At 41.3% G+C, this 17,338-nt stretch overlaps 1 protein-coding gene across 1 annotated transcript; it reads right to left on the reverse strand.

Moving 5' to 3' along the window:
* Positions 1-4,514: 4,514 nt before the first annotated feature.
* On the reverse strand, positions 4,515-8,523 carry LOC134492334 (urotensin-2 receptor-like). Its single transcript, XM_063296511.1, is given in 3 exon segments — positions 4,515-4,675; positions 4,678-5,910; positions 8,138-8,523. Coding segments are annotated over 2 exon segments (1,137 nt in total). The 5' UTR covers positions 5,752-5,910; positions 8,138-8,523; the 3' UTR covers positions 4,515-4,612.
* Between the last annotated feature and the right edge of the window lie 8,815 nt (positions 8,524-17,338).

The raw sequence follows: 17,338 nt of genomic DNA on the forward strand, positions 1-17,338 counted from the left end.
TATTATATTCTGTCTTTTCTTTTTCTTCTTTCTCTTCTTTTTCTTTTTTCCTGCACTTTTTATTCTTTTGTTCTTTCTCTATGTTTAGTTTGTATTCGTTTTTACTACTCTAATTAACATTCCTAATAAAAATTATATTCAAGGCATGCCAATAATAATAATTTGTAGAAAGAAATAAGGAACTGGTGGGGGGGACGTGCACCGCATTTCTATAACTAGAACTTTTGTACAATTACTGCTAAAAGTGAAGCAAAGGAAGAAACTTAGAAAATTAAGAGAAGGTACAAAAGTCATTAAGTAACTTATATACATGTCACTGATTTTGCCTTTGGGCAGTTATGGAGTTATCTACTCCAGCTTGCTAATATTGTCTGCGCAATCAGTTAGATAAGTTGCTTATACTGGGAATAGTTGTAGAAATACATATGATTCTATCTCCATAGACACAGACACGGTCCCTGTGTTACAAGCATCTTTCTATCCCAAAGAATCCCCAACGAATGCTGATAGGCTGATATTCTTGCTTTTGTATTCCATGCCCCCAGTGTTTGAGCAATCAGGAGCATCTCCATCCTAAATGTTTTGAAAATAAATACATTTCAGCAGGAAGTGTCGATCAACCATACAGGAAGTGTAACACTGCAGGCATTGTTTTCCAGGCTATTCACTTTTGCTGACGAGGAAGCAAGAGGGTCTCCTATCAACTTACTGTGATCACAGGGTGTCCGTCATGGGGACATGATCAAGATGCATAGAGTCATGCACAGCATGAAGAAAATAGACAGAGGTTCTTCCCCCCCTCTCTCAAAACTCTGGGCCAGGGGTTGTCTGTTGACACTGCCTGGAATGAGGTTTAGAATAGATAAAATACAGAGCATATAAATAACCTGTGGAATTCAACTTCTGGACCTGCCTTATTTATTTATTTATTTATTTATTTATTTATTTATTTATTTATTTATTTATTTATCATATTTCTGCACTGCTCATCTTGCAGGCAACTCTACTATTTCGTTTGTTTCTTATTTTTAAGCCATAAGGCAGCATACATACTGTAAGTAGTAAGCATATGTTCCATCTGCAGAAAGATGTCATGCACATCTTCACATCCTATAGTGGCTGAGTCAGTGTCTGTTCATTTAGAAAGTCACTGAAACATGTAGCTTGACCATTGGTGCTGAAACGTTTTGCATATAGCTGTATATGTCCAGATATCTATATGTTGATAATTGAAAAAGCTTTGTTCCTTTATGTTGTTATAGAAAGTTTGCTACATCACTGAGCTAAAACTGGATTCGATATGTGATGGGAATATCAATAACTCTGTAGTTTATTAATTAGATTTTAATTCTTGGCAATAAATGAACTTCACCTATTATATGCTTTCCTCCCTCCCTCCCTCCCTGCTATTTATTTATTTCTTTATTTTGTTTATCAAATTTGCCATCACCCATCTCCTCCGACCGGAGGGACTCTGCGCGGTTTACAGCACAGAATAAATATACAATAAAAACTCAAATAAAAACACAGTAAAATTCCAATTAAATCCCATTAAAAACTAAAACAATTTCTTAACTACCCCAGCTCATAAAATCCAGATGGCTGTGATCTCCTTCAGTCATTGTGTAGAAGGGGCACTTCAAGGCACCAGCCAACCCCAAGTATGTCGATTCTCCTCCCTGCCCCAAGCCTGGTGGCAGAGCCAGGTCTTCAACTTCCTCCGGAAGGCTAAAAGTGATGGGGCTAATCTTACCTCTGGGGGCAAGATGTTCCAAAGGGCGGGTGCTACTGCTGAGAAGGCCCACCTCCTGGACCCTGCCAGATGGAATTCTCTTGCAGACGGGGTCCGCAGCATGCCCTCTCTGCATGACCGGGTGGGACAGGCAGATGAAGTGGGGAAGCGGCGGTCCCTCAGGTAACCCGGTCCCATGCCATGTAGGGCTTTAAAGGTGATAACCAACACCTTGAATTGGAACCAGAAGGAAACTGGTATCCAATGCAGCTCGCGCAGCAGTGGTGTTACATGTGCCCTTCTGGGGGCACCAAAAATAGCCCGTGCAGCTGCATTCTGGACCAGCTGAAGCTTCCGGATACTCTTCAAGGGTAGCCCCATGTAGAGCGCATTGCAGTAGTCTATATGGGAGATAACAAGGGCATGAGTGACCGTCCAAAGGGCTTCCTGATCCAGGAAAGGGCGCAACTGGTGCACAACATGAAGCTGTGCAAAGGCCCTTCCGGCCACGGCTGCCACCTGCTCTTCCAGCAGGAGCCGTGAGTGCATGAGGACCCCCAGGTTACACACCGGGTCTGTCTGGGGCAGTGCAACCCCATCCAGAACTAAAGACGACAAAGTCCCGGATACGGAGGAACCCCTAACCCACAGCCACTCCGTCTTACCAGGGTTCAGCCGAAGCCTGTTGTTCCCCATCCAGACCCCTACAGCCCCCAGGCACCAAGAGAGGGCAGTCACAGAATCACTTACCTCACCTGGGATGGAGATATACAATTGAGTATCATCAGCATACTGATGATACCTCATCCTGTGGTGATGGATGATCTCGCCCAGCGGTTTCATGTAGATGTTAAATAGGAGAGGGGAGAGGACTGAGCCCTGCAGCACCCCACAAAGGAGAGGTTGAGGGTTGGATCTCTCCCCGCCATCACCACCGACTGGGACCAGCCCTGGAGGAAGGAGGTGAACCAGCGCAAAACCACACTGCCCACCCCCAACTCCCTGAGCCGACCCAAAAGGATACCATGGTCGATGGTATCGAAAGCCACTGAGAGGTCAAGAAGAGCCAAGATGGATGCACTGCCCCCATCCCGCTCCTGCCAGAGATCATCCATAAGTGTGACTAATGCCGTTTCTGTCCCATATCCTGGCCTGAGATAAAGGGGTCTAGATAATCCGTTTCCTCCAGAATCCTCTGGAGTTGTAATGCCACCACTTTCTCAACCACTATACCAGTGTCTGTGATGGTACGCTAGGATATTAGTGCACTTAATACAATTTTTATATAGGAATTTCCTTTCTACCTCCTGCTCAAAGTATCCTCTACATTTTATTAAAACTATCCTTTAAAAAATCTGCCCCAGATTCTAACACCACTCTAGTTTAAAAACCTTTCCCTTTGATAAAAAACAAACAGGTTTTATGCATTTCATCATATCATTATATCATTTAATCACATGGATATTTGCAGACAACTTTGGTGTGTAACAAAGATTGGCTATAATAGTGTGTCTTTAATCCTGACTCAATATGTGATTTAAACATTTCTGAAGCACAGAAATATCACACTGACAGCAAAAGTACATATTGTCAAGGCCATGCTTTTCCCAGTTCTACATTATGTCTGTGAAAGCCGGACCAGCAGAAAGGCTGAGTAAAGAAAAAAATGATGCCTTTGAAATGTGATGCTGGAGAAAAATGGTGATAATACCTTGAACCTTTCCCAAGAAAAACCAACTATCCAATATGAGGTTAAGTAAAACCAGGCTGCAGACCAGAAGCACTGAAAATAAAGCTAGAGGTTAAATATTTTAGACACCTAATGCAAAGGCAAAAGTCATGAAGAGGCCCTGATGCTTGGAAAATCAAAGGGAATTGAAAAAGAGTGTGACAGAAGACAAGGGTGCTGTCACTGACTGACACAAGTACAAGTTTACAAGAACTCAAAGAAGCATTTACTGACAGTCAGTCATGGTGAAAAGAGCTCTCTTGGACTGCAAAAGTCAGAAGTGACTGAACAACTGAACAGCAACAGCAATAAGCATTTCAGAAGGTAATGTGCTCCTTTTGGGTTCTGAAAAAAATAACACCTTATTTAGGCAAATGTTTCTTATTTTGATCCTGAGGTTTTCTAACTCATGTCACTCCTAAAAATGTCATGTCATATTTGATATGACAGGAGAGAGAGGGGCTAAGGTTGAAAAGGACACTGAATTGGATATAAAAGTGTGAATGAAACCTGTATCTCTTCGTCTTGTGACTGATCCTGAAGAATCCGCTGAGTGTCAGGACTGAATAGGACATCTAAGTAAGGTCAAAGCAGGACAATATTCTAGAAGCTTAGAATTAACTAATTGTGTTCTGTAAAATAACATCTAATTCCATCAAATGTAGTTTTCATCTATACAACAAATTCTCACAAATGAAATTGGAACAAAAAAGATCCCGCATATCTACCAAACAATAATGCATCGATAATGGAGTCCAAAACAGGAATTATAACTTGAAAAATACTCTTGACAGAAATGGATACAATAACTTAAATTAACATGTCATGGGGAGTCAAGGTGTATGACATGCTCATACTCTGACAGGAAATCTCACCCAAACTTTCATCCAAATTAAAAAAAACAAAAACCCAGAGGAGATGAGATTCAAAATAAAAAAATATGTGTGTCTGTTTATTATATATATATATATACACACACACACACACACACACAGACATATACATATATGCATAAGCATATATATCCCTATCCCTATGCATATACATATATATCCCTTCTCAGGCTTTACTCTTCTCTCTACTCTTGAGACAGTCTCTTTAGAAAACATTTTCTCAATCAACACTGAGACTCTGAAGGTGTGCTTCTTCTTTCAAGGACTGCACCTTCCCCCTTGGGTGGGAGGGAGCAAAACGGTCTCTGTGTAGTGCTGGAGATGTTTGTGGACAGCGATGTGCCAGAAATCCTCTGAAACCTGTTCATCCTCTGGAAATAGCTGCGGCTGCTACCACTGCTGTGAAAGGAACGCTGCCTGTTCCGCAAATACTCTTTGTAGTTCTTGGTCAGCAGGGTGTAGAGGAAAGGGTTGATGCAACTGTTGCTGTAGGTCAGGCAGGTGGTCAGGTAGTTGATGTTCCTTGTGGCCTTTGGAGACACGGGAAGAGGCTCGTAGTACTGGAAGAGCAGCTGCCAGATCCAGAAAGGCAAGAAACAGGCCCAGAAGACCAGCACAATCGTGAAGATTAAGTAGAGCACTTTTTGGTTGGGGAGCCGTTTGGTCTCTTTCAAGGAGGTTGTCTGGGACACCCAGTAGGTTCTGGCCAGCCTAATGTAGAGGTACCCGATAATGACCCCAGGGCCAACAATGCTGGTGCAGAAGAGGATCGTGATGTAGATCTTGTAGGACAGTTTGCTCCAGGTGGGGAGGCAGATATTCTTTTCCCCTTGCACCAGCTGGATCATGATCAGCATTGGCAGGGTGAGAAGCAGAGATGCAACCCAGATAACGAGGGCAATGGCCTTCCGATAACTCTTTGACCTCTTCACGGTGTCCAAAGGCTTCAGCACCGCAAAGTACCTCTCTGTGCTCATCGCCATCAAGGTGAAAATGCTGGCGTGCATGGTGAGGAAATCCAAGCTGAAAAGGATCCGGCAACCTGTATCTCCAAAGTACCATTCCTGGATGAAATAAGTCCCCACAATGAAAGGAATGGTGAGAAGGTAGAGCAGGTCTGCTAGGGCCAAGTTGATGATGTAGATGTACATGGAGGCAGAGTATTTCATATAGTGGCACATCACGACCAAGGTGTAGACATTGCCTGTCACTCCGATTATGCACATAAGAGAGAGGATGGTCCCAATGGTGCAGGTGGCCACGATGTCCTCCACAGAGGTGGCAGTGAAGGCCTCACCCCATGTGTTGTTGGAAGAAATATTGGGGTTGCTTCTGAGTGGGCTGCCACCCTCTGTGTTTGTGGCCACCCTGACAGTGGAGGAGACAGGGCCTTCCATTCTCTTAAAGGGTCCAACTCTACATGCCTTGGGCAATCAGCAGCAGGCAGTATCTGACTCTTCAAAGAGAAGGAGGAATGGAACGAAGTTTTGCTTAGCTGAGATTAATTTCTGTCAGAAATGTCAGAAACACCTGTGATCTTCAGCCTTGTATTTATTCTAGAGAAAGGACACAAGAAACAATGTTAGACAGCATCACAGAATGCTTTGGCTGCAAAATGTGTGAGGTTTGTAGTGGTAGGTGAGCTGATACAGGTACTATTATACTATGCCACCAGCAGGCAGAAGCCATGAGGATCATCTCTAAAGTATCAGAAATCCCTTATTGTAGAGCAAAAGGCTTTATTTTACCTAAAAACCTATGGTTTTTTAAAAAGTTACATTAGGATATTAATCAAATATTATGCAGCACTGATGCCAGTGTTTTAAGAATACATAAAGTATTACAGATCAGGTTGAATTTGTTAGCAAATGCAAAGTTCTGTATACTTACAACATGGAGAGAACTGCACTGTGCATTGATGACACCAAAGTTCACTGTGGCAATCTGTGTAAGAGCAGTCATGTTTTTCAGATCTACTGTTACTACAGCAATTTTCATAGAATGAGTGTATGCTGACACTTTTAAAGTACTTTTTCACTTAATATTATGTCCAGGCTTGCAGTTTTTAATTGTATGGATCTCATTGCTCTAATTTTCATACCAAACACTTGCAAAATGTTTTGCTACTAGATTCTAGTGTTTTACGTCTGACATTTCTTAGATTGTCTTTCCTCAAGAGAAACCCATTTTGTTGTGAGTTGGGGATTAGTCAGGATGATCTCCTAGGATCTCCTTCCCTTCTTGATTCAATAATTTTTTCTAGGAGAAGATTGATGGGTCTATAACTTGCCAAACAGATTTCACCAGAGCACATGATCTGGCCTGGACTCATTTATAGATCAATATACTTGTTTGTCTAATCAGTTTTAATGATTAGCAAGTATCCAAACTCTTCTTCCCCAAGGCATGTGCTGTTCATTGTCTGTGATAATGCAAGCTAAGACAAGTCTGAGAGAGACATTCTTCTGGGCTGGAGTAGATAAATACAGTCAGCTATCATATTTATCAAGAAGGGAAAATGGTACAAAATGTCAGCAAGCCTCCAGTTTCTCAGTCAAATGTAAGCCTTGGAACCTTGGAAACCTCACTGCTCATAATAATGTATTAACTTACACAGGATTTTAGTAAAAGTGGTTTTTCCCCATTCCCACTAAAGATTTGGAGGGTAAATATCTGAGCCCTGATTATATATTTCTTTCTTCAGTATTTCAGAAGTACACATGATAACAAATCCATAGCAGGTGAAACTTTTATGCTGGAAATGGTAGATCTTGCAAGTGTCATCAGTATTGCTTATCACAATTCCTTATAATAGAGAACAGTGCAATAGGGCAGAGACCTTTATCTGGCTCTGGCAAAGGTATACACTGATTGATTGATTGATTGACTGATTCATTCATTCATTATCACCTTCTTCAACCTGCTGGCCACACTGCCTAGAAGATGATGGGAACTGCATTCCAAAGCATTTAGAGGGTACTAGGTTGGAGAAAGCAGTTCTGTGTTGACAGTTACTTCTTAGGAATTGGAAAGTATGAAGTTTTTTTCCCTTTTAAACTCTCCCTCTTGGAGACACAAATTCTCTACCTCCCCACCCCCACCCCCCACCAGCAATTTTCAGTCATCAACAAACAGTCCTTTGATATACAAAGACAATTAGATCAAGTTATTTATAGACAATAAGATGGTTTGTTCACTCCACTTTCTTTTGGGTATATAATGCAGCAGTAATTTAAAGAGTTCACTGTGATGCTTATTTTCTCAAACTAAATCCCATTGAGAACAATGGGGTTTACTTACAAGTATGTATCCATAAATTGCAGCCTAAATACATATAAGCATTACTTCCTCCTAACCTATCCATTCTGAGCATTTAAGCTTCATATTAAGCTTAAGCTCAGAGTCTTTTGGAGTGGGCAGCTATAATAAATCTAATAAATCATCATCATCCTTTTTGGTTTGTCAGTAAGAGTGAGACAATTCACCTCCATAGAGACAGTATTACATATATTTCTGTGCTCTGTGCCAAGTCCGATAAACAAGATAAACAGAGAATAAAATGGCCAGCTTGCTAAGATGAAAACAGACACTTGTACCTGTTTGCAAGGATAAACATAGAGTTTTGCTTAACAGATTGTATATTTTGATAATATCATAGCACTGCATCAACAAGCTATCCTTCTTACTTTGGTGCCGTGACTTTGTTTCAGACAATCAACCTGCTAAATCACTTATATCTCAAGAAGTTACACAATAATGGAAATTGAAATTTCAGATCCAAACCTGATTTGAGTGAGGTGAAGGAGTTTCTCCTTAGAGAGAAAAGTCCTAGACAGAAATCTTGGCGGGGGTGTCAGAAAGATCTCAAAGGAGCCAAAGCAGCAGCACAACAGCCATGCTCATAGCATCTTGCTTGGCTATGTGAAAAGGGGAAGGATAAATTCTTCTTAGCTAACTATGTATGACAATTGTTCCCTCCCAGTTCTTGTATTCATTCATGCTGCTTGGTGACGTTGGACATTATAGATCTGCAAGGGCAGAAAGCTAACAAGCTACAAAAGTAACAATACCATTTCAAAAGCCAAAGCTGGTTGTAAGATAGCACTCTGTCAGCTAGTACATGGTCAGCAATCACATAACAAGTCAATACCTTTTCTCTGTGGCACTAAAAGACTGAAATGACTCACTCCATTATTTGAATGCAAGTGTTTTTTCAATGCATGTGATGAAATGAGCTGCAGCTCACAAAGCTTATGCCTTTTAATGAAATGCGTTAGTTGGAAAAGGTGCTACCAGAATCCTTTTCTGGCTACCCTAGACTTACACGGCTCTTCTCCAACAAAGCTTTTTCTTCAAAACTTTGTGAGCAGGAAAGCCCATATTGTTCACCAAAGCCTAAGAGAGAGATTAGAGTATCAAGAAGCAGGTTTCAGGGTAAGCATGGGTTAAAATCTCAAGGGAAGTTGCCCCAGAGAACATTGGCACTGGGATTAATTCCGAAAGAGAGAGTTTGGAACATTGTTGAATTAGGGCTACCAGTTCTGGGCTGTAAAAATTCAGATCACCAGTAGATGGGATCAAAGATAGACTGAAAACTCAAACTCTTTGATGATTTTTGCAGTCCTGACCTGGTAGACCTAGTTAGTGATAGCTGTCTGGCTGTGAGAGATCATCACTGGCATCTTTAAGACATGTTATGCTAATCAGAATAAACACCTGTCCAATTTGTGTAAAACTCTGGTTATTTCTTTTTTTAGGTAGGATGACTGTCAAAAATAAAGAAGGAAGAGAATACAAAGGCAATTTTTCCCTGCTGCAGTGTGGTCTTCAGGTGCTTTCACAACATTGTGGGAAGAGGGTAGTTTGAAGCCTAATGAGGTAGCTCTGTGTGATCCACAGCAGACCATCCACATGTGCTGTCTGCAACCTCCAACGCCAGCTGCTGAAGAAATGAACACTTGGGAGGGACCCAGGATTATCTTTCTTTTTGAAAGGGACTGCTAAATTCAGCTTGGATGTTGAAACTTGATTCCTGGGCTAAGGTATGCCCTAATTGATGAGTTCTAATGTATGCCCATTTTCTTCTATTTTATACTTGCTAGAGGCTCAGGGGTCAAGGGAAAAAAATATGAAATTTATCCACAGCTGAACTAGGTAGCATTCACAAAGACTTTTAAATGTGCAAAATGCAGAGCTCACTACCTACCTACCTACCTAAATAAATGAACGAACCTCCAGATGATATTATTGTATCCTTTCAGCCCATAGTTTATACCTCTTTTCTTGCTGACCAGGGATAATCTGTTTAGGTGGAAAACATTGATTCAGAAGCCATGATCTCTAAAGGTATGGGATGTTGTTGTCCTAACAGCCAGGAAACACGCTGAGACAAGGAACTGGTCTCTAATGTTTATTGCTAGTACATAACAGGAATCCTAACAAACTGAAGAAGTGTAGGAAAAACCCAGACATATAAACCCCAAAGGTTAAGGCGGTCCCGATCTGTGTCTCTTTGAATGGCTGACCAATTCCTCAGTGCTACGCATGCGCTTAACAGTCTGGATGGGAGCCCCCTGCTCTCCATCCTTACTCATGACAGTTGTTGTGGGAATACATCGGAACTTGTACCATGCTTAGATATGAAGTGTGCACCAAATAAATATACTAAACATTAAATACTAATACATTATGTTGCAATGTGTTCCTTGAGATACCAGAAGGGATATTTATCTACTAACTTTATTTTTATGCTGCCATAGTCTGCATGAATTTATGGCAGTATACAATAAAACCAGAATAAAAATCAACAACTATTTATTTTATTATTTATTTATTTTATAAATTTATTCACTGCCCATCTCTCCCCTGCGGGGGGACTCTGGGCGGCTTACAATGAAACAAGATTAAAATATAAAACCATTACGATTACAAAATACAATAAAAATATAAATATAATAAAATCTACAGGGTGAAGAGATCTTAATCAGTCCTTCAGTGTGGTAGGTCCCTCAGAATCACTTCATGGCGCTGGCCATCCCCAGGTGTAATTATTTGCCCTGCCATTCCAAGCCTGCCTACAAAACCAGGTCTTTAATCTTTTGTGGAAGTCCAGGAGCGAGGGGGCTTGTCTCACCTCTGGGGGGAGGATGTTCCAAGGGCGGGAGCTACAGCAGAGAAGGCACGCTTCCGAGTCCCTGCTAGATGGAATTCTTTTATAGATGGGGCCCGTAACATGCCCTCCCTGCATGACTGGATGGGGCGGGTCGATGTAACAGGGATGAGATGGTCCCTCAGATATCCTGGTCCTGTGCCGTGTAGGGCTTTAAAGGTGATAACTAACACCTTCCATTGGACCCGGAAGCAAACTGGGACCCAGTGGAGCTCACGTAACAAAGGTGTTATGCGTGCAAATCTTGGAGCACCCAAGATTGTCCGCGCGGCCGCATTCTGGACCAGCTATAATAATCACAAAACTAATTCAAATATAATAATGCCTTAAAACCATCAAAGCATTTAATATTTTACTTTAAACACCTCCCCCCTGCAAAAAAGGGCATTCCAATGACAGATCTTAACTAAAGGCTTAAAGATCTCAACAGTACCATTTTAAAGGCTTTCCTAAAGATCGGGTGTGATGGTACATTCTAGATTTCCAGAGGGAGACCATTCCACAGGGTGGGTTCCACTGCTGAGAAACTGAAGCAGTTGCTCTCGCCTGGATCTCACATGTATAAACAGGCAACAAACCCCACACTCACTGATGGTGTTACCTAGCTGGGAAGTGAAATCTCTGCAAGCAAACAACCAAGCTCAGAGAGCACCAAGAAGTCCACAGTTCAGCCCTGAGCTACAGATACTCTCTTCTGTTTTAAGAGGAGCTCCGCAAACTGTAGAGAATGGAAAAGTCTTGTGTAAATCAAAATAACCATGCTGAGTTTAAGACAGGTTGACAGTTCAGGAAATAAATCAATAAGCTAATCTGTGAAGTCATCAAAGGGCAGCCAAGTGTTTAATACATTGATATAATACATTTTTACTCCTTTGGGAAGTGGCTGTGGGCTTTTTCTGTGTTTTGCCTTAAATGCTAAGATAACTTGGCCAGATTTGGGTATTTGCACACCAATTTGGAGGAAGGGGGACCATTTCCTATTCTACCTCAGGCAAGAACATATCTTGGATTGGCACAGTGCTAATGTGCCCTGTGAGTGTTCTATCGAAAAGATCATCATCTTTTGCTTAATCATTATTTAGCTGGCTTTTTTGGCTGTTTCTTTCATTTTCACTGGAAAAAAAATGGATGAATGTGGCTAAGCAACAGTGGAGGCATTGTCTTACACAGTTAAATTCTACAGAATTGGTAGGATAGTGTTTGACTGAGAGAATTCTTTGCTTCAAATGGCTCAGCCCAGCTATTAATCTACTGAGAATTCTTATCCCATTCAACACTTGCAACCCAGGGATTCTAACAGCGGAGACTATTTTACTGAGAGGTTCTGAAAATTACTGAGGTTATGAATATGCTCTGAGTGCTTAAAGACATACTGAGTATTATTTTGTAAGAATTACTTCTGCAGGGCAGGCTGGGAGAATGGCAAATTTAAAGGAACTGCATTTTAAAGCTTGGTGAAGGTTGGAAAGAATGCTTTTCAAATGCAGAACTATCTTTATCAGCCAAAGGAGAATCATTCTATAAACTCTGAGTGAATAAATGAAGCATGGTAAGAATGAGCACATTTGATTAACCCTCACAATAAAAAGCAAAATGAATGTTTATATTTCGTGATTTATCATGTGGCTTTCTAACATCATTATTTTGCATGGGTAGCTAAGCAAACATGAAAATATTTCAGTGAGATAATATTTTTAGCAGAGTGGCAGAAACGCTTTCCCTGGGACAAACATTTGTCTGAGACAGCTTGATATATACACGACTACAGGAAGAATGTGTGGCTGTACGAGCAGAGGACGTCCTGGTCCTTCCTGCTATGAAACCAGCATTTTGCCTTAACCACACTATCCTACTGTTTTGTTTTGTTTTTAAATATTGTTCGTATTCATCACTGGATCTTGTTTAGCACTCTTAGGTGAAATTACCTTCAACGTGATGAAATGCATTGCAAGTTCAGCCTGGCTTGAACAATGGGCCAGCATTTACAAATTACTTGCAGAAGCTTCTTTGTATCTGAGGATGATCAAGTTTTCTTGAGGTGAATAAGCCAATATATATAATGTAATGGAGGTGAACTTGCAACCATCTCATCAGAGCTCTGTTCTTGAGATCACACGGCAGTTTTGGGAATCAGCAAGATAAATTTAATATTTGCTTTGTTTTCCTCAACCATCATCTCTGCAATGAATATTTAGTGGACTGGGGGAAAAGGGTATTATTAACTTTATTGAGCAGAATACCTCTTGCCAGCATATAGGTTCTTGTGTAGAAAGTGCAATTCCAGGGTGATATTGTGAAGTGAAGCTAGGTTCACTAAATCCTAGGGTAATAGCAACTGAACAGTTCACTGGAGACAGGCTGGATAAGCAGGGGGGTCATCTTCAAATATCCTAGCCTCTTTCCACTTCAGATGATACTTTTTACATATTCATTTATTATTCAAATTTTGTTACCGCCCACCCCCCCCAAAAGAGGGACTCTGGGCAGTTTACAATAAAATTAATACTATAACAATAAACATTAAAATTAAGTTACAAACATAAAATACAATATAAATAAATATAGAAACCAAGTGCTATAAAAATTCCAATCCAGTGGGAGGGGCTCTAAGGCACGAGCCACCCCCAAGAATGGCTACCCACATTCCCGCCCCAAGTGAGATGGCAGAACCAGGTCTTCAGGGCCTTCTGGAAGGTCAGGAGTGAAGGGGCCTGCCTCACCTCCAGGGGCAAGATGTTCCAAAGGGCAGGGGCCACTGCAGAGAAGGCCCATTTCATGGACCCCGTCAGATGGAATTCTCTTACAGGCAGGGTCCATAACATGCCCTCTCTGCATGACTGGGTGGGGCAGGTCGATGTTATGGGGATGAGAACTGTTTTTAACAGTTTTTTTTTTCTTATTTTTATTCACCCAGAGGAAGATTACAGGCACTGAAATGAATAGAGATGGACCAGCCACCAAAATATAAAGGCTGGGGGGTGGTTCTTTCTCTAGAACTGTTGATTTTCTTTACAGATTCACAAGAGATTAATGAGTTCATCCATTCCTAACCCTCAGCACATATGATGACAATCACTAGTAATTTTTTTTTTCCTTTTTCACTTGGGGTTGGCAACTTCATGGAATCTGGGGGAGGGACCATTTCGACTATCTTGTCCAACTTCCTGCTCTGTGGACAATTCCAAATTGAAGCCACCCCAGCGTTCTTCCATAGCTTTTGCTTAAATGCATCCAGAGAAAGGAAAACACTTCTCAGAGGTAATCAGTGGACTTACTGCTGAGCTGTCCTTTCCATTAGGAATCTTTTTGTAATATTAAATTGAATCTGACTGTTGAGTAACTTAAAACCATTAGACTGTGCTCACATTCTGAAACAACAAAGAACCAGGCATGCCAACCTTCTACAGTATGTGAGACGCTATGACAATTTTCCCCTGCCTTCACTGATTTCTAAGCCCCCACCAATTAGATTACAAGGTAGTACCCTTGTACTGCTAAAAACTGGTTTTTCATCATGCTTGAAAACCCGGGTGTGCCTTGTGTGGCGCAGAGTGGTAGGTGGCAGTATTGCAACCGAAACTCTCCCCATGACCCGAGTTTGATTCCAGCGGAAGCCGGATTCTCTCTCTGGTAGCTGGCTCAGGTCGACCCAGCCCTCCATCCTTCCGTGGTTGCTGAAACAAGCACCCAGCTTGCTGGGGAAGGTGACGACTGGGGAAGGTGATGACTGGGGAAGGCAATGGCAAACCGCCCCGCTATAGTCTGCCAAGAAAACATCGCGAAAGCGGTGTCCTCCCAAAGGGTCAGACGTGACTCGGTGCTTGCACAGGGGACCTTTCACCTTTTTTTTTTTTTTGAAAACCCAGGTTTTTTTCTTTCCCTCCCTTCAGCAATAGATAACATTTACAATCCAGCAAACTCATCCTGTTTTTGTGACCATTTATTTTCTCATTGAAGTTGCTGTTTGCCATGTTGTCCACCTCCCAGCTTGTGTTTCACCCAGCCAAGTTTGGTGAAAAGTCCTCAAATGAAGTTTTACTGGCATTCAGCTTTCACTGGTACCTTGTAATGTTCTCAGGATTTGCTGGGATCACATATGCTGATCTAGTGCTATGGAAAGCAGAAGGCTTTTAGATTTCTGAGAGTGTTTGTGTTACAACTGCATCCATTGCAATCTATAAGACATACTTGGCAAAATGCCAGGCAAATATATTCACATATACATGTTGACAAATACATAGACACATACATAGATGGGAGGGGGACAAGTTTTTGCTTTTCTTTTTGTGAGTTTGGACTTTGATACAATTTTCTTTTAAGGGCAATAAAATTAAACGTATCAGTGTAATATGCCTTACTCATGACTCTTCCTTCACATAGTTTCATACTGCTTTTACGTGAAGCTATGTGAGATAGCTTCTCTAAGTTTTTATTTTTTATCATTATATAGAACATATGGAATATGGAATGCTGAATATTGTAAGTGTATGTTACAGAGGTTTGAAAAATAAAGAATGTTTCTCTGATAGGAATCCTGATCAGCCCAAACGCCTTGAAGTTGAAGTATTTATATTGATATGGTAGACTGTTCTTTCCCAGGCTGGTGCCCTCTTGATGTACAGTATTCCACTGAGATTTATGGAAGCTGAAATCCAATGGGAGCTGAAATCTAATACAAGTGTAAAGTCACAAATTGGGGAAGGTTTTCCTAAGATCTCTAGAACCTGGATCTTGTACAGTGAAGGGAACTATGTAGATGGCAGTTGTCTTTGATTGCCTTTTACATCTGCTCCACACTAACAAAACACAGGGTGGTATTTCTTGCAGATTGACAATGTATCATCTTTTCCACAAGCACTGGTAGACTGGCCACACAAGGACCAATACCATGATCCCTATGAAAATGGAGTTTGATGAGGTATAGGGTAAGACTTCACACTGGCACATAACTAAAAGGGTTGGATGGCATGATAAGTGAAAGTATTGGCTGGCTTGAACATTGTACTTAGAAAGTTGTCATTAATGATTCTTTAAATTGAAGTGAAATATCAAGTGGAGTTCCACAAGATTCAATCAAAAATAAAAAGAAAGGCCAGGAGGAGCAACACCACAGGACCAGAATCATCAGTTTACCTTCATCTAAAAGAAAAAAGACACTCATTTGAGGACAACAATGTTCATATTTTGGACAGAGAAGATAGGTAGTTTGAGAGAGGGGTTGAGGAATCCATTGATGCCAAAGTGGAAAATCCTTCCCTCAATAGAGGCGGAGGCCTCAGACACAACTTGTCCCCCATTTTTCATGCTGCTCTTTCATCAGTCCCCAGGAAGATTAAGACCACCAGGAAGGACAATCTTAAAGATCCACTTGGGGATGATTTAGGAGTAAGACATCCCAAAGACAATCCACACCTCCATGGCACAATTAACAGCCATTCAGGTGTAGGGACAATGCAGCCACCCTGGAAGACATATATGGGGTTCCCTCACCAACCTTTGCCCAGACTGAAGAAGCTACTTGGACAAGCAGTGAAACATTTAGACCAAAAAGAAAGAAATCCAGATGCCATGACTCAACCTACAGACAATTCCACCTGGATGACTGAGAATCTTCATCAATACCTAGGCTGGTATTTCTTGTAGATGTGGCATTTACAACAGATGTCTCATTTTTTTCCCCAGTGTCTCAGACCATGATCCCCATGACAATGGAATTTTGTGGAGTCCCTGGTGCTCTCTGAGCTTGCTTGTTTGCTTGCAGACATTTCATTACCCAACTACTGATCACTGATGATGTTATCTAGTTGGGTAATGAAACATCTGCAAGCAAACAGCCAAGCTCAGAGAGCACCAAGGACTCCACAGTTCAACCCTGAGCTACGGATATTTTCTTCTATTGGGACAATGGAATTTGTTGGACAGCAAGGCAAAACTTCACACTGGCACATGAGTAAAGGGGTTTATTGGATGGCATGACAAAGCAATACATTAGCTGGCTTGAAAATTGTACTCAAAGAGTGCTTATTAACAGATCCTCATCAAATGGAACTGAGTATCAAGTGAGTGCCTCTTTCCTTCAATATGTTTATTAATGACTTGTATGAAGAGGGGGAAGAAATGCATATTCAATTTGCAGATGACAAAAATTGGGGATGATAATTAATACCCTAAAAAATAAAAACTAAATTCAAAATTAACTTGACAGGTTAGAGAAAGGGCTGAGAGCAACAGATGGAAATTTAACAGTGACAACTGCCAAATGTTTCATTTATGAAACAGAAATCAAGTGTACAGGTATAGAAGGGAGGATTTTTGGCTTGTGAAAAAGATTTTCGAATAAGAGTTGACCACAAATGGAGTATGAATCAACAGTGTGATATGGCTGCAAAAACAGAAAGGTAAATACAATTTATGAACAATTCTGCACTGCAGCTGAAGCTGCTTGTTTCTCATGCTACTCCCAGCTTTTTCTCAAGCCAAGTTCAAAAATTCCAGTGTGGATTATAGTGGATTGGCAACCAGGCTGGGCTGGAGCTCAGCCCAAGTATGGCCCCTGCAAGACCAATTGGCCATTCCCCTGTTTTTTGCCCTTCCTATCCATGCAGGGACAGCAAGCTCAATAGCCAGTTCCTGTATGGAGCAGTCTATCAGTGCCTGCCCTTTCTGCTGAGAGACTGTTCCCTCCTCACTAATCTGTGTACTTTTCTTGTGCTTTCCCAGATTGCACACACAAATGCCTTCACAATCCTTTCCCACATTATGTCCTTTGACACTAATGCAGACCATTTCTTCTTTTTTCCCCCTTAGGGCATCAT

This window comes from Candoia aspera, chromosome 2, assembly GCF_035149785.1.
Source record: "Candoia aspera isolate rCanAsp1 chromosome 2, rCanAsp1.hap2, whole genome shotgun sequence".
NCBI lineage: Eukaryota > Metazoa > Chordata > Lepidosauria > Squamata > Boidae > Candoia > Candoia aspera.